The following is an 18,418-nucleotide window of genomic DNA, read 5'->3' as shown; positions in this document are numbered from 1 at the left end:
CCTTGAGAGTGGGCGCGAATCCCATCTGACTGGTGTCTTATAGGAAGAGGCGGTCAGGACACAGACCCACACAGAGGGAAGACCGTGTGAAGACACCGGGAGAAGATGGCCGTGTACAAGCCCAGGAGAGAGGCCTCAGGAGACACCAGCCCTGCCCACACCCTGACCTTGGACTTCCAGCCTCCAGAATTGTCAGAAAATACCTTTCCATTGCTGATTCAGCAGCCCCTGTCTGTGTATTTGGTCATGGCAGCCCTGGTGGATGAAAATACTGCTTGATCTCAAACCTTCCCTCACTTCTCTTTCCTTCTGTTCATTCATGCTCCCCCCCTGGTTGGGCTTGGGGTTTGGTTCAGGAAATACAGCACACTCAGCTCTGGGGAGAATGAGCTCCTAAGGGAGAGGGAGGAGGAGGCAGAGGCCATGCCAGCTCGGGATAGGGGACGAGGACTCTGTCCAGTAGGCTCTCCCTGCTACCCACCAACTGTCTTGTTGAGTCTAACTTTCAGGGTCTTTTATGAAAAGCCTCTTCTAGTGGATAGCCATTGTTGGTGGCCAGCTGCTTCCCTTCTTCAGATTTAGCTTGATTTTCCTTTGGAAGCTATTATTCGTCCATGTGGTTTGGGTGGTGATAAACACTCCAGTAGTCCTGTTGGCTGGACCTGGCCTATCAGAGCCACAGGGACTAGGTCAGAGACATGACCCCAATGTGAGTTCCAGAGCCAGGCCTGGGACATTTGCTGGAGCTTTTAGGAAGGGAAATCCACTTTCTGATGGAGTTGCAAAGCCAATGTCTCAATTCTGTGTCTATGTGAGGAAAGCACGTGTGAGAATGATACCAAGACAAAAAAAGGCAGAGACAAGAGGGAGGAAAGAGAGAAGGGAAGGGGAGGGAGGGAGTGGGGAGAGAAATGAGTCCTGCTGCAGCCCGGGACACCTCAGTTAGCAAGTCAAGAAATAGTCTCTTTTGCTTAAGTCAGTTTCACGAGCCAGCTGGCGTGCGATCATCCTACAACGCCCAGGACAGCCCCTGACAACTACCTGCCAGACATTTACCATCCGGAATTTCAGGGTCATCTGTAAGCCTTTGTGAGCCTTTGCCTCTTGCGATCAGCAGAGACCTGCCTGATGTACTCCCTGGCCTGTGAGACAGCCTTCCCAAAGCTGAATCCACAGTATGGATGGAAATTTAGGTCTTACTATTAGATCCAGAGACATCAAAGGCAAAGAAATGCCACATAAGACAGAGCTTACTTTCGGAAGCCGGGTTAAACTCCAGCACTACGAGGGTGTCTGGGCCCTGGGAAGGGTGTCTTTCTGTCTCCGGGTCTTCGGAAACATCCTTCTGGCCTGGGTCCCCACTGGAAGGAGGGGGGTCATCTCTAGGATGATCCTCGGGCTCTGGCTCAGAGGGTACGTCTTCTTCGATAGAGTCATACTCGTCGCTGGAACAATCCTTTTCTTTCCTTTGTAGATTTACACTAAGTTCCAGGCTTCTTCTTAGCTCCTGCCAAAAGTCAAGAAGAGAAGTGAAACATGAAATATGTTCCTTGTGAGAAAAACTCATTTGAAAATCGATTGTTAGAACTGAAGAACTATTCCCACCAAACTCACATTTACTGAAATCATCCCAACCCATATATGCCATCGCTTTGAAGATGAGGAAACAACGGGCAGGGACAAATGAGCCCTCTGCTCCGGACAGAGCAGTATGTGTAGTATCAATTGTGGTGTTCACATGCCTAGGATGCTGCTAAGCATGTGTGTGTGTGTGCCTGCGTGCGTGTAACATATGTTTTGATTTGAGGGCTTGTTAAAACAGACTGTGGGGTCCCGCCCCCTGAGTTTCTGATTCAGTGGGTCCTGGATGGGACCTGAGAATCTGCCTTTCCAACAAGGTGATGCTGATGCTACTGGTCCAGGGACCACACACTTTGAGGCCTCCAAATGATCCTGATATTCCAGATGGTGAAATGTTTGGCAGATACTTGTGGGTATTGAAGGATGCTTGGAAGCACTGAAGTGTCATAGCATTTAGGACTTAACTATAGCCGTTTGATAATGTTTTGTACATGTTTCATCTCCATGAGATTGTAGATTTATAATCTTAAAGCGTTCAGCTCTACACTTACAGTGATCAGAAAATGTATCACCAAAGCCAGGATGCTTAAGAAAGGGACTAAGGGCACCACTCCATTTACACTGCAACAGAAAGTGTAAACTGGACTTTCTGGGAAAACCAGTCTGTCCGCTCAGCCTACCCATACTGTCCCCATAGGCCTTGTGGTATCTAACATAGTTGTGAGAAAATAAGAAACAATCAAGTTTATGGTTGACCATAAACTTAACAATTGTTGTGGCAGGCTGAATAATGACTCCCCAAAGATGTCCAAGTCCTTACCCTGGGACCCAGTGAATTAGTGGGGGCTCGTGAAGAAGTGAGAAGCGCCATATAAAAAACTTTGATCATCTTAGAGAATTCATCCCCAAAAGACCAATGACAGAAATATGGACGTTAAAGGTGCTGCTGGTGAGGGCTCAGGAAACAAGGAACATGTCACTGGAAACTAGAGGGGGGAAAGATCCTGTTATGTAGTTGCAGAATCATAGCTAAACTATGTCCTGTAGTTATGTGATATATGGAACTTGTAAATGATGGACTTGGATATTTAGCTGAAGAGATTTCCAAGCAAAGTGTTAAAGATAACAGTCTGGTTCCTTCTTGCTGCTTAGAGTAAAGTGCTAGAGGAAAAGGACAGACTGTTAAGCAAAAAGGAACTGGGACTTGATGATTTGGGAAACTCTCAGCCTATCCAGGTTGCAAAAGATGCTAAAATTGGGAGAAGCACTGTCAGAAAAGCATGCTCTAGAGGAAAAACCATGGGTGCAGCTGGACAATTTTTTGCTAACACCTCAGAAGGAGCCACAGTTTAGAGTACTCAATCACACTGAGAAGCTTAGACATGAATCCCTCTTAGACATCTCAGTAGAAGCCAGGAGTAGAGATGGGATTATCCAGGAAGGATTTGCGGAGGAGCCTCTTGTGTCATGGCATGAATCTTAGACATATACATGGGAGACTCATGTCGTTTTTTAAAATGTCACACCAGCAGAAAAACTGCCAGCTAGGACTGCATCGGAGAGGGAAAGGACAAAGTAAAAGGAAGCTGTCAGACTCCCAAAATTCTACAGGCAGGAAACAGGTCGATAAAACTACATAGCAGCAAACACATTCTGCCCTTCATGAAAGAGGAAGAATGACTCCCAAGGTGGAGCCATGGGCCCAGAGGGTGGAATCCTGAGCTACAGAGAATTATTCCCACTCCCTAAAACTTAATGGAGTTTGCCCAGTTGGATTTCAAAATTTCTTGGGTTTGGTGACACCTTTTTTTCCTTTAATCTTCTCCCTTTTGTAACAGAGAAACCCTTTTATCCTGTGCCTGACCCACCATCGCACTTGGGAGCAGACTTGTTTTCTAGTTTTACAAGTTCACAGATGGAGAAAAGCTTTGCCCTAAGATAAATAATGCCCATAGTCTCTTCCTTATCTAATTTAGATGTAGGTGATGAGATTTGGGAGTTTTGAGCAGATGAGACTTGGATGATATTTTAGACTTAAGTTGGTACTATAATGGGTTGAGAGTCTGGGGAACCTTGAGATGGGATGGATGTATTTTGCATGAGGGATGGACCTGAATCTTTGGAGGCCAGAGGGCAGAGTGTTGTAGGCCCCAAAGATGTCCAAGTTGTAAACCCTTGGACGGTGAATGCTACCTTACATGGCAAAGGGACTTTGCACATATAACTAAGTTAAGGATCTTGAGATGGAGAAGATTATCTTGGATATCTAGGTGGGCCTCATGTAATCACAAGGGTCCTTCTAAGGGGGAGCCAGGAAGATCAGTCAGAAAGAAGACATAAGGATGAGAGTAGAGGTTAGGAAGCAGAGAGGATGCTACACTGCTGGCCTTGAAGGAGGAGGAAAGGGTACAAGCCAAGGAATGTAGGTGGCCTCTAGAAGATGGAAAAGGCAAGGAAATAGATCTTCCTCTAGAGCCTCCAGAAGGAACATAGGGCTGCTGACATCTTGATTTTAGAGCAGTGAAGCGGAAGTTGGATTTCTGACCTCCAGAACTGTAAGATAAGCCACTAAGCTTGTGGTCAGTTGCTAGAGCAGCAGTAGGATACTAATACAGCCATCCGTCTCTTACAGCTTTCTCCTTCCCACCCTGCCCAGTATCAAGTACCAGTGATATCTGTTGAGCAAATAGAACACTGCCTGGCATACAGTAGATGCTTGACAAGTATTTGCTGAGTGACTAATTTACACCAGTGGCTGGGGAGAAGCTGTAAGCAGGGCTGGAGAGGACCCACCTGCCTTAGAGGCAGCATTAGCAATGTGACTCTTAGCAAGTTACTTAACTTCTCTGATCTACATTTTGACATTCATAAAAATGGGATAACAAATCCCAGCCTCACTGAATTGTTTTATTAAAGCAGTGGTGCAAACTGGGAACGATTTTTGCTCCCCCTCTGGGGATATTTGGCAATTACTGGAGATATTTTTGGTCACAACTGGGGGAAGGTAGGGCTGGTGGCAACTGGTACGTAAAGGGCAGGGATAAGGCTAAACATCCTAGAATGTTCTGGACAGTTCCCACAACAAAGAATTATCTGATTAAATGTCAAGAGTGGTGTGACTGAAAAACCCTATATTAAAGAGAGCACATATTCCCCAATGGCATTTAAAAAGATAACAAAGTCTTCTCATTGAGTGCATTACCATGATCCATGTAACCTCCATGGAAGCCAGACTGAGGTCATGGCTCATGTCTTCAAAGTCTGACCGTGGTGGGCAGTTGGAGGGCGAACAGATTTACTGCTCCTCCACAGAGAAACGCGAGTTCCTGGGTGGCCTGCTGTTTAGCAGCAATTTCGGTGATTGTAAAGCTAGTAATCCTTTGCAGTGAAATAATGCTCTGTACTTTACAGAACATGTTTAACTCCTTCTCTCATTTGATGCTCTAATGATAACATGAACTCCTGTGAAAACAGGACAAGCAACTGGCTCCCGTTCTAGACCCAGCCCCCATCTCAAATGGGGTCATCTTCAGTTCTGTGTTCTACAGGGGTGGAGGCCAGGCTCGGCCAGAAAACAGGGGGCAGATCCCTGCTGCTGCATCCCCTGTATTCTTGCCCGGTCACTGTGGGTCAAAAATGATAAAAAATGGGTACCAGCGGACTGGGAGATGCCCAGCTAGGAGACTGCCGTGACTGTCCAGGAGTCCTGGTCAGTCCCGGGGCCCGGAATCATCCCTCCTGGTGTCTGAGGCAGAGTGGAGCCATCACTCATCACTGGTTCCAGGAAGGATTTGGATGAGGCATTAGGATGCTAAGAACCCTTCACAATGTTGCAACCCCATCTTTTAAGTGACTGAATTTTGGGAGTCCCCTCCAGGTTGGAGAACTGAGGCCTAAAGCCTTTAAGCTGGTTCAATTTGTCACAATGATTAAGTGGCAGAGTCGTGACTTGCTCGTGCCCTGAGCCATTGCAACCCTGCTCCTTCGAGATTACCCAAGAGTAGAAGAGCCTCACTTACATTCTGCAGTGGTCCAGCCAATGGGGAAGATGATGGGGGAACCACCGTCACTCGTCCGTTCACACATGCTCTGTGCTCAGAGCTGAGGTAATGGTGGGGAGAAAGATGGCCAAGCCTCGGGCCATCAAAGCATAAAGAAAAAGAAACGGGGGCATTTCGGATGTGGTCGGGACTGGGGAGGAGAGTCTGCCTGGGTGATTGGACAAAGAGTGAGGGAGGCTCTGTTAGGAGTTGGTCAGGGAAGGCTGGCTGATGAAAAAACGGCCAGTGTCTGGGGTGCTAGTCTGTCAGGTGGAACAGCAGAGGCGAAGGCAGGGAGGTGGCAATGGCCGGAGGGCGGCGTGCACCAAAGGAGGGGAGGGCAGGGAGCCGGACAGGGTCACGCGGGCCATGGGAGGGGTCACACAGCCAATGCCTTGTAGGTCTCGGAGCAGGGTCTGAATTTTCTTTTATGCCCAATGAGAGGCCACTGAAGGGTGCTAAGCAGAAATACAACGTTATCGGATTTCTCTCCTTAAAGATCACTATGACTCTTGGACACAAAGTGGATTTTCAGAGGCAGGGACATGACAGAAACAGGATGACATTTGCAGCTGCGGTAGCAGGTGAAGATGAAGGTGGCAGCAGAGATGGGGATGCAAGATGCATTTTGAGACATATTTTGGAGGCAGAGATGACAGAAATGGCTGACTAGAAATTAACAACATGTGTACCCTCCAACTCAGCCCTTCTAGGAATTTATCCTTCAGTCTTAAGTCTACAAAGCCCGGTGAGGCATCATTTATTACATGGAATGATCTGCCTGTTCATCAGTCAGGGATGGGTTAAATTATTAATAGCCCGGGAGTCAACGGAGCCTCAGGCAGCGCTTACAGAGAGGGAGGTAAATACCGTGCACTTACTCAGAAAGATAGCAAGATGTATGTTCAAGGAAAAAGAAGCATGTTGAAAAATGTACATAGATTATAAATCTGATTTTAAAGAGAATTATTATATTAGAATGTGTACACACAGGCACACAAAAAATCTGGGAAAATAAACATCAAACTATTAACACTGTTCTCTCTTGGGGTGGCATTATAGGAATGGTTTTCTGCTACTTAATTTTTTATTATAAGCCTGTCTCCAGTTTTATAATTAGAAAAAATTAGGTGTTTACATTTTTTTTAATATTCTTCTTTATTTTTTATTTTGTTGTGGTTTTTTTTTTTAGGTTTTTTTTTTTTTTACATTTATGTTTAAATCCTGTTCCTTACTCCTGAAAATAAAACGAATTCCCTACAGGAGTGGTAGGAGCAGTGGTGTGGAGGGCCCTGAACAGCTAGCTGTCTGAAAAGTCACTGATCTCTAGCCCTGGAACACATCTTGTTCCCAGAAGAGTGACTCAGAAATTGGTGATCGGCGGCGCTTGATGCCGGCGGATGATGGGGAGGCATCTAACCCTGGATCCAGTCGAGTGGTCCAGATGTAAAAGTTACAGGCCACCAATCTCAACAGGAAGAACGTCAGGGAGTATCAACACAGCGCCTGTAAGTCCTTCTTGGAAAAATCCTCTAAATGTTGAAATCCAAACAATGAAAAGTAAAATCAAAATAAAGAACACAGACCAGGAGAAGCTGTGATAACAGGTCTAACGGTGGACACTGAAGTCGTTTAGAGACTCAAGAAATACAGGTGACCCTTGAACAACAGGGGGGCTGGGGGCACTGACCTCCCACGCAGTCGAAAATCCATGTGCTGCTCTCTCTGCTTCAAAAACAAAGGAACTGACAAATGGCTCACCCAAGGGCAGGAAGCTGAGACAGGCTGGATAGAAGAGAACACAGACCCCAGTCCTCTTGATCTAACATACTGTGATCTCTAATTCAACACAAACTTTTCCCCAAACTTAGTTAAAGATCTGTAAAATGAAAATACAGGAACTACATTTATTCAAAAAACAAATCCACATTCAAGTGGACCTGAGCAGTTCAAACCCTTATTGTTTAAGGGTCAAGTGTAATGGACAGCTGTGTATAGCCGGGTTATGGACGGAAATGTAATGTTCTAAACCTAAGATCTTAGCTAAGCTCACAAAAACCAGAAGAGGGCAGGCAGTGTGGGTGCACCCCCAGCCTCACTTTCCACAGCAGATTAGTCAATTCACAACCATCTTAAACGGAAACACGGAGTTATTTTTAAAAAATGGCAACTCCGACCTCTTAATATATTTTCATAATTTATTAAACTGATGGGAAATTTCAAGAAATCTCTCTTGTGAAAATGAAATTTGAATGCCAGTAGTTTCTTCTGTTCCAATTTGGTTCTGCTTCTGTCAAATTAATGCAAATTTAAATGCTATCATTTTATTTACAAATATATACATATATACATACACGTATATATATATGAAGCCTAGATTCTGCATAGCTACTATCTTCTTCACAAAGGAAAATAATACACTTGCTCACACAGGGTGAGCAAATTTCAGGAACCTAGGCCCTTACAATGCCTATGTGATCTAAAACCATCTATTCCGGGGCAAAGGGGAGACTAAGTAAGTAGTCACATTCCCTCAAGAAAGCTGCGCAAAGCCTTTCCATCTGGAAAGAAAGACTGACCTTGGGTTAGTCGCTTTGAAAGCCAACCTGCCGAGACTTCAAAGGGACCCCATGCTGGGAGATCTACCAGTTGCTTTGAAGCTGCCATCCAGAAAGTCCTCTGTGAAAACTTATTATGGCTTTGCTTTAAAACCTTGTTATATGCAATTTCGATGCTCAGCCCTGAAAATGTGAAGTTCAAGCCCTTTCAACAGAAAGCCTTCTGCATGGAGGCCAGGCTGCAAAGGTGGAGAGTGGGTGATGGGACTGCATACAAACTGGCCTCCTCTCGAGAGGGCCAGGGAGGAGGTGGAGGGAGGGAGGGGTGGATGCCAGACCAGTGACTAAAACATGGCTGGGGTTTGATGGTCAGTGAATCAGTGCCTTACATGCCTGATCTTCCTCTCTTCTGCAGGGCTAAGGGAAAGAGTGAAACTAGATGACTGTAACCCAGCTACGAATTACAAAGCTTTTGTGACATATCAGGCACCAAGCTAACCGCTCTCTGCACCTTATCTCCCTGCAGCCTCCCACCACCCCTGTGTGTGGGAATCCTTATCTTAAAGGCTCAGAACACTTAAGTAGCAGCCCAAGGTCACACGTCTAGCAATGGCAGAGCCAAGGTTTGGATGAAGGACCGTCTGACTCCAGAGTCCAGGCTCTTCATCCTGTGCCCACGTTTGTTCCATGCCCGGCACCAATGCCTTGGAAGCCAGTAGTCTCTAGAGCGAGATGAAAGCCAGGTGCTCGGCGACTGTGCACTGGCTTACACGAAACTGATGAAACCCGCCTGTGTGACCTTTTGACACAAAGCTGCCAGGAAGCCACTGATCGTGTTTAAGTGTATGTTAGGTGTTAGTGGATGAAGCATTCAACCTCTAATTACACTTAGAAAGGGGAACAGCTACGTCTACGTCCCCAAGCATGTCTCTGAGCCTCAAGCCCCCACCTCTCACATGGGAAAATATGCCCTGACAACCTGACAAGGTTGTTGAAGGGATGCAATGAGATAATAGCTATGAATTAGTGTTTCATGATTGCTGTAACAGAGGTCTAGTTTTTACAGCAAATTTAACATTGAGGTGACAGCCTATTTTTCTTTATTTCTCAGACTCTATTGACATTGCCTATAAGATCGGATGTTTAGACCATGAAGCCACAATGGACACTTTAAAAGAGTCCTCAAGAGGAAGGAGCAGACTCTGGGGCAGAGGTCACAAATGCACAGCCAACCCCCAATAATGTCTCTCATTTGATCGGCAATTTTACAAAATTGGGAGTTGCGTGCAAGGTTAGCTGCAATAATTCCCACTAACTCCTACTGTATTATCGGAGCCATTTTACATATATTAACCTGCCTGGCCCAGAAAGGACTTTTACCCTGCACTGAGGGTTAATTAACTACTTTATTCTTCTTTTCATTCATTCATTCATTATTGAATATATTTGCCCCCTTAAGTAGGTCTGATTGCTAAGGGCTAGGTATAGAGTGATGAATAAGACAGAGTCCCTGTTCCCCTGGAATTTATCATCTGACAACGAAGACAACATTTCATAAAAAATTAACAAGTATAATGAGTGTCAAGAACCCATATCCAAAGCTCAGCAGCCCACACTTCAAGCTTGGTTGCATCGAGATCACAAACTTCCCAGAATAAAGTGACTTGAGCCCTAACTTTAGGGTCCACACTGTGTACTTTTAAAATCACATTTCCCGACATCAATTCTGATGGAACTATGGATAGGAAAATTTGAATTACACCTGAGCTTCCAGAACCTATGCAGTGTTTTTGGTTTTCTTTAAAAAAAAATACAGAATGCTTCATGAATTTGCATGTCATCCTTGTGCAGGGGCCACGCTGATTTTCTCTGTACAGTTCCAACTTTAGTTTATGTGCTGCCAAAGTGAGCACATGTTTTTGGTTTTCTGATACTTTCTTACTGGCCCCATCAAACCTTGGGTTTTCTTTCACTGATTTTCATTCAAAGCTAAATGTATTTATGAAGCATCCCAGAGTTCAGTCTTGAACTATTATGAAGAAGAAAGCCACCCTTGTCTTAGGGAGTGGAGTGATGGAAGAGGAAGAGCACAGACTCAGAAAGCAGAGGGGTACCGGCGCCCCACCCTTTCCTGGCGGGGAGGCCCTGGGCAGACCCTGTGGCATCAGTGTGCCGTGGCTGCCTCACCTGAGCCTGCCCAGAGCGGAGCGGTCAAGGAAAGGAAACTGTATAGGGCTGGAGGATAGAAACCAAACAACACAGAATGCTGCTGGACCACTAGAAATTCTGAGGAATTCCTGAAGGCAAGAGAGCAGAGATCACATCCATGAAGAAGTAAAAGCAGAGGAAACTACGGGCCAAAACAGAGCAGTAAAATTTTCCATAGAAGGAATTCTGTGTGTGTGTGTGTGTGTGTGCGTGCGTGCATGTGTGTAAGTTGAGCCCAGAGTCAAGGTGGAGTTCGAGGAAGCTCTGGGGTGTTCACTGGGGGCTGCTTTTTGGGCTGCTGGCCCCTCCTCAGCTGCATTAAGTGCAGAGGTGCTCACCACAGGCTGCCACCTAGAGTGTGGGCACTGGGGCAGGAAGGCAGGGCAATGCCCCAGGAGGTCATTGTCCCCATGGTAGACCAGGAGCTCCCATACATGGAAAAGAAGCTAAGGCACATAGCTTTCAGGAGCATTCCAAAGGGTTGTGCCCCAACCCCACAATCACCAGAGTCAGGGTACATCAAACAGAACAGGCAGAGGAAGTGGGATTCTCAAATACCAAGAGGAGCAGACAAGTAAGAACGACCAAACATTTAAGGAAAATCAAAACCCCTGAAGATTGGCACCAAATTTAACAGACAAAAGAAATAATACCCAATTTAAGAGCGTTCATAGAGAAAGACTTTAGAATACTGAAAATTAATATCCCTGGAGAGATTTGAGAGGACATTTTCACCATGAAAAAGAAACAACTAGAGATCTTAAGTTTTCATTTTATCATTAACATTTTTAAAAAGATAACTAAACAGCAGAAAGAGCTAAAAGGAGACTAATCAAGGGTGCTAGAAATTAAAGCCAAACAATTTCATAAGAACACCAACATAAAAAGACAAAAAGGATAATGCAAATGAAAAATTAAGAGACTCAGAGGATAGATCTGAGCAAGTATTTGTCCAAGAGAAGCGCCAGAGGATAGAACAGAAACAATGGAAAAATAAAACAAACAATAATAACAACAGTAAATGAACATTTTCCAATGCCAAAGACATAAGCCCGTATACTGAAAGGCCCATGTAGTGCTTTAAATGGGACAAAGATCTATAGATAAGAGAAAGAATCTATTAGAGAACATCTTGGCTCTATATGCATACAATGACAGAGATTTTAAACATACACAGCAAAAACAGAGAAATATAAGGGAAAATCGACAAGTTCACAGAAATCACCCAGATTAAATAGGCAAAAATTATGAAGGGCTATATTACGGTGGTTTGCAAATGAGCATAAGAATTTCCTGGAAGCCTTATGAAAAATGCAGATTCTGCACACTCCAACCTAGTTCTGTATCTTTGAGTGGGGTGTGAAAGTTTTCATTTTTAATAAGAAGCCAAAGTGAGTCTGATGTAAGTGTTCTGGGACTATACTGGGAGATAACATGATCTCCAGGTTAAATAACACAATTAATAGCTTAATTTAATAGACATACTGGGAATATTACACCAAAAAGAGAATGATTACTCTTTTTGAAATACCATGGAACATTCATAAAAATGATCCAGTAGACTACAAACAAAAATCTCCAAAACTTCCAAAACAACAAAAACCAAACAGACCAATCTCTAATCATAGTGTAGTAAAATTAGAAATTAACACAGAAACTCTACTTAGAACATTTGTAAAAACTCTTCAAAAAATACAGAGAAAAAAAAATCCTAAAATCACAAACCAATAGAAATAAACGACAAGGAAAACACTACACATACAGCAAAATTTGTGAGATAAGGACAAAGCAGTATTTGGAGGAAAATATACAGCCTTAAAAGTGTTGTATTAGAAAAATATACACAAGATCTTATGGTAGCTCACAGAGAAAAAAATGTGACAATGAATATATATATGTTCATGTATAACTGAAAAATTGTGCTCTACACTGGAATTTGACACAACATTGTAAAATGATTAGAAATCAATAAAAAATGTTAAAAAAAAGAAGACAAGATGGAAAAAAGTGAATTAAACATTTAAATTAAGAAGCCAGGTTATGGGATGGGGGTGGGGGAGAATGAAAGCAATACATTAAACCAAAAAATTTAGCAAAGGACTCAAGATAAAAGTAGAAATGAACTGAAACAGAAAACAATAAATGAATGAATGAATAACAAAATTAATCAAGAATACATGCTCAACAGAACTGAAGGTTGGGCCTGATTTGGTAGAGAGAGCTTTTCATATTTTACTGAGTTTACTTCTTAACTGTTTGTATCTTTCCGAATGAGAAAGCACTCATATATTCGATGTTATATAAAACGATACAAAATAATGTGAAAATACCTAAGAAATTCTAAGAAGGCTACAAATGCAAGAAATAAAAATATTTTTATTCCAATATTGATTCAGATGTTATTTTTTAATTTTCATTAAGACTGAAAAAGATGCTTTAGGAAGTCAAACACCATTCAGTATCTTTACTTACAGAAATGCTCAACTGAGTGAAGGGATCACTACATCCCTCAGCTTTGGACCTGCATTTCATGGGTATTTAGTGCTCATTCAGCATCACCCCACATGAACCACTCGTGCTCGTCCCTGAATTATTCCCACTCAGCTGGCTTTGTGCTGTCTGACCCACCCGCTAAGGCCCTGCCTAATATCATCAGCCAAGTGGTCCTTTGGTCTGAGCTATCCAGCGACATTCAGGACACCATGCCCTTGATGGTTCTGGGTACCAGAAGGGCTAACTCAAATGCCACTGGCAAGGATAAAAACCTCTTCCTCCTCTCTTGTCAGGAGCTAACAAAGCTTTCATAGTCTAAATCAAAAGTTGCACGTTTGTGGTCTAAAGACCAAATCTGGACAGCAGGCATACTTTGGGCCACAGAAAATAGTGAATTAGTTACCAACATTAAAAACAAAAAAACAAAAACAAACAAACAAACAAAACGGGTGAAACTGAACACAATCAAACCCAGATACTTATTTGGCTTCCCTTAAAAATGGAAAGCCACCGGGCCCCTATTTCCACATGATGACAGTCAGCCAAGCTGTGTAGACTGTTCCTGTGTACCCACCACTCCCTGCCCTGCCCTGCCCTGCTGCCCAGGCCAAGTGCTGTGCTTGTCATCCCACCTGTTACCTCACTGTTAACCTCGTTCACAGCACTTAAAATACTCATTTTAATTAGCACTGTCTGCCAGAAATCCCAAGATTTCAGAATCCAAACTACATCTCCCAAACTGACTCTTCTACCCTAAGTAGCACAAAAATTCTTTGTCAGACTATGTGTCCTGATTCATAGTTTGGGAAATACTGTCACCATAATTATGACTTAGTGATGTGACGACTGAACTCAGCACTGTGTGGACTGGCCAGGGCACCTCACCAACATCGCTGCCACTCTCACTTATTGATTCAATCAATTCCTCAATTCACTTGCTTAACAAAGATTTGCAAACTAACTCCATGCCAGGCGCTTTTCTAGGGAACAGAGACACAGCAGCCACCGAGGTAGCACACATCTCTGCCATCACAAAGCTTAGATCTGGGGTGGGGGAAGGGTGTCTCAAGCCTTAAATATGTAACTTGCAAACAGCCTACAGAAATAGTCCTTGGATGAGTGGGGGCTCCACGAACTATTATGTGTCCTCTGCTCCCGGAGATTTTGCAATATGGGAACACCTATCAACTCCTCCCTGGGGTTTCCAATTTCAGAGCTGACAGGCACAGGAAATATCCAACCTACCCCCCCATCTTTGGTCATAGGAGAGGCAATGGGCTCTGAAAGAGTGTGACTTAAACAATGAGCTTCTAGAAACTCACAGAGTTTCTAGAAAAGCCCCAACTACCCTCTCCAGACTTGCTGAGTCCCAGTCACTTGCTTTTTTTACTCTCTAAAACAGAAGCCACAAGCTCCAGCACCTTCAGCAGATGGAACGTAGCCTGAAATGGCAATGTAGTCCCGCTGTCATACAATAGGGAGTGGTGCGGACCAGGGCAAACTGAAAGGTGCATACCTATAATAAACGTTTTCGAATTCGAAATAAAAGAACAGCAATAATGATGACAGCACAACAGCAGGCCAGCCAATGAAACACACTGGTGAGCTGAAGCTGGCCTGAGCTCATGGGTCCAGGTCCACATCCTCTTCCACTTACCACTATATACTACAACTCTTCTCTTGAATTTAAGCATAATTTTTTTTTCAAGTCATATTGAATAAGAAATTCTCTCCTACATGCCCCTATTTTCTCTGAATTGTTTTTTCTCAAGTTTGAGATAGTTTTTGAATGTGACTAAAGTGAGAAAACCAAATACGAAGGATGCATTCATTTCCTTAATATAATAACGCCTTCATATAACAAAACAAAATTAATTTTCTATTTATGGAAAATTCACCTCTTTTTTTAAAAATTGAAGTCTGGTCAGTTTACAATGTTGTGTTAGTTTCTGGTGTACAGCATAGTGGTAGTGTCATATATGTGTGTGTGTGTGTATATATATATATATATATGTATGTATATATTTCTTTTCATATTCTTTTTCACTATAGCTTATTACAAAGTGTTGAATATAGTTCCCTGTGCTATATAGTAGGACCTTGTTGTTTATCTATTATATATGTATATGTGTATATATATATATATATATGAGTTAGTATCTGCAAATCCCAAAATCCCATTTTATCCCTCCACCTGGCCCCTTTCTCCCCTGGTAAGCATAAGTTTGTTTTCTATGTCTGTAAAATTCACCTCTTTAAATAGCCAAAAGCCTAAATAAAATAATTTCATATGAAAATATTTCTAAAACAGATTAAGACTTCTTTGCTTTTTAAAAAACGTATGTATGTTAAACATAATTTAGTCTTTTCTTAATACTAATGGTCAATATTCTGGATAGAAACAGATCTGTAATACAGGAGACATTGCCAGGAGCTATTATGCTTTTGTATCTTTCATTTATTAAGTGACATCCTCTTCCACTGAGTTTCCAGAAGTGCAGGGTATGGTTTGAAGACAAGGGCAGAGCCCCATCCCATCCCTTTCTGGCTTTTGTGAACCTCCAGATTTTTGTCTTTTTGTTTTTTACTTTACAGTTATCTTAATTTTATATAATATAGAAGAGATTTTAACTTTGAACTTAAACATTGAATTCTTTTATAGTTTCCAAATCCAAGCCACAAAGTCCAAATTATCTCTAAAATGTTTCTAACATTTGCAGTAGACTCTAATCATCAAGCCTTCTGATTCAGAATCCCCAGGAGTTCTTCTGTTAAAAACTGTGCTACCTCCTGCAAACAATTCTCTTAGCTTAGAAATTAGACCTAAAATATGCATCTTAAACAAATACCCTGAGTGATTCTTGTGCATATCAAAGTTTGAGATCCACAGCTCTGTTCTTTATAACTGTGGTTCTTAAATATTGCTGCAAATTACAGCCTTGTGGGGCACTAAAAAAAGAGGAGCCGTGCCTGAGCCCAACCCCAGGGTCAGAATCAAAACCTCTGTATCATAGGACCTGGGCATTTGTGTTTGCTTTATTTAGTTAGCTTTTTACTTTTTATTTTGAGCTAACTGTAGACAATACAGAGTGATTCCACGTACCCTTCATCTGGTTTCCCCCATGGTAATAGCCTGCAGGACAGTAGCACAATCCAGAAACTGACATCAATAAAATCCTGCTAAGCTTTTTAAACTAGGTCTTCTTTTTCACTTTTCTCAGTTTTCTTCCTCTGCTGGTGCTTAGCTCTATTGAAGCAGCTTATCTCCTCCTTAATGTGCTAGTTTCTTAAAAATTTGTTTTGAAAAAAATGTAAAACCCACAGAAAATGTGTCAGTGTAGTGTAACAGATGGGTATAATGAATGCCCAAATACCCTTCACCTACATTCACCAATTCTTCACCAGTTCTCAGAGATCTGAGAACAAGGATCTTCTCGTCCATCACCACAATGTAATTACCGAATTCAGGAAATTTAACATCAATACAGTATTATTTTCTAACACAATATAGTTCATTTTCCAATTTCATTCATGTCCCCAAACAATCCTTAAATTTATAGCAATCCCCCCCACCCCCACAAAGATCTCCCATCACATAACTGCTGCATGACTTTAGCGTCCTTTAATCTGGAACCCTTTCTCTGTCTCTTATGCAACTGACATTTTAAAAGACTCCAGGCCAGTTGTTTTCTAAATTGTCCCTCAATTTGGCTTTGTCTGGTTGTTTCCTTATTGGATTTTACTTTTGAAAAACATTTTTCATCGATGTTCCCAGCTATGGGCTCACTGGGGAAATACTTGGCAGAGAAGAGGTCTTCTCCATCATCATTTAAAACAGTTAAGCATAACTGATGGATGGCCACCTCTGAACACCTCGCCCCCAGGCAGAACATCAATAATATTCACAACAGACCCTGCCCCGAAAGAGCTAGGTACTTTCGGAAGCAAAATCAGCTCAGCGCAGTTCCTGGCCCGTGACTGTTAATTCCATGGAACAAGGAGTCATGGGGTCTGAGCTTCTCTGAGGTCTGGGTGAACAACATCATTCCTCCATTTCCACAAACTACAAAATGAGAATGAAAATGGCACTTAAATCACAGGGTTAATGAATGCAGTGACGGATGTCATACACTCTGCACAGTGCTTGGCGCAGAGGACCTGCTCATCTAATATGAGCTTTTACTCTCATTAGAGAAAACAGTGTTACTGAGTCATATATCTTGCATGTTGTTTGAAATCTTCTGGTGGGTGGGCCAGAGTATTTTCATTAACACCAAATCCTGTTATGATCTGAGCTGTTTTCCCGGAAATCCATGAAGATTCTCTGGTGGGGTCTCCCCTATGGACCAGCTGCTTGGTATGGGAAAGACCCTGGCCTTGCATGGTTAGGATGTGAAAGTCAATCTTACCATTACATCCTGAATAGTTAAGAGGATCCTTTCTTTGTCCGTACAGCTTGGAGGGTCAAGGTGTCCATGTGAGTTCGGAAGGGAGAAATTAAAATCACAGGGCGTGGTGCTGGTGGGAGATTTGGTACCCTAGGGACAAGCAGAGAGAACTGGGCATGGTAAAAAGCAACTGACAGCTCTGGAGGTGTACGGGGCCCTTTTTCTATCAGTCTCTGTGCCTCACGTCTCCCTCCTCACTAAGTCATTCTCTGTTTTTGCTCTCAAAGCTGATCTGATAAAACTCATCCCTGCTTTATCAACACCATTGCAGGAACACAGCTGGTAAATGGACCGGGATTCAAACTTAGGCCGCCAACAATCTAAACAGCACTTGGAGCCACTGGGTTCAGATGGCTGAGTGAGGACCGGTGTGGTGAGATGGCCCTGGCATGATGTTTTGACTTAAAAAGCTGGGACTATCGGGGGAGGATGGGTGGGAGAGTATAGCTCAGTGGTGGAGCATAGCTCAGTGGTAGAGCACATGCTTAGCATGCACGGGGTCCCAGGTTCAATCCCCAGCACTGCCATTAAAAATAAATAAACCTAATTACCAACCCCCCAGTTTTTTTTTAAAGTGGGACTATCAAATAGTGTTGATGGTATAATCCTGTTTATGTGGAAAGAACAATAAAAAAAATCAAGGAAAAAAAAAAGGCATTTGCTCAAAGGTTATTTATATGGTAACCTTAAACAGAAGTTCCCAAGCAATAGAACTGCCCTAGAAACTATCCCCTCCTTTTTCAGTCTCACCATTGAAATTAATGAAGGGTGACTGAAAGGATTTGCTGAAGAGCCCCGCCAGGGACAGAGGGGCTGGGCTGTTCCCCTGGGGGGTGTTTGGCCCGACAGCACAGCTGCCTCGCCTACACAGCACTCACAGGTGGGTGAACCGCAATGGGCCCCCGGAAGAGTCCACACGTGGCACTGCTGGTGGCACGTGGGTTGAGACAGGTCTTTAGTTGTTCATCTGTGTCAGCAAGTAACAAGGGCTGTAAAACACTGACTTGTAATTGTGGGCAAATATCCAATTCATGCCACCCCAGGATCCACACAATAGAGAAGGCACACGGAGAAGGCATTCCAGCAGATG

General features: G+C 43.1%; 1 protein-coding gene and 1 non-coding gene across 7 annotated transcripts in view; both read right to left on the bottom strand.

The window, feature by feature from the left end:
• KATNIP (katanin interacting protein) overlaps positions 1-18,418 on the bottom strand; it is a 171,920-nt gene that overhangs the window by 85,797 nt on the left and 67,705 nt on the right. For all 6 annotated transcript variants that reach the window (XM_072942824.1, XM_072942823.1, XM_072942822.1 and 3 more), the window contains 2 exons: positions 17,290-17,418; positions 1,255-1,507 (listed from right to left, as the gene is read on the bottom strand). In XM_072942824.1, coding sequence (XP_072798925.1) covers positions 1,255-1,507; positions 17,290-17,418 — 382 coding nt within the window. The remainder of the gene's footprint in view (positions 1-1,254; positions 1,508-17,289; positions 17,419-18,418) is intronic.
• Positions 9,986-10,092, bottom strand: LOC116284248 (U6 spliceosomal RNA). Its single transcript, XR_004194014.1, has one exon. It is a non-coding gene; the product is annotated as a U6 spliceosomal RNA (small nuclear RNA).

This window comes from Vicugna pacos, chromosome 18 (assembly GCF_048564905.1).
Source record: "Vicugna pacos chromosome 18, VicPac4, whole genome shotgun sequence".
Taxonomy (NCBI): Eukaryota; Metazoa; Chordata; class Mammalia; order Artiodactyla; family Camelidae; genus Vicugna; species Vicugna pacos.
Note: the sequence above shows the minus strand (reverse complement) of the source record. Positions and strands in the feature narration are given on the sequence as shown.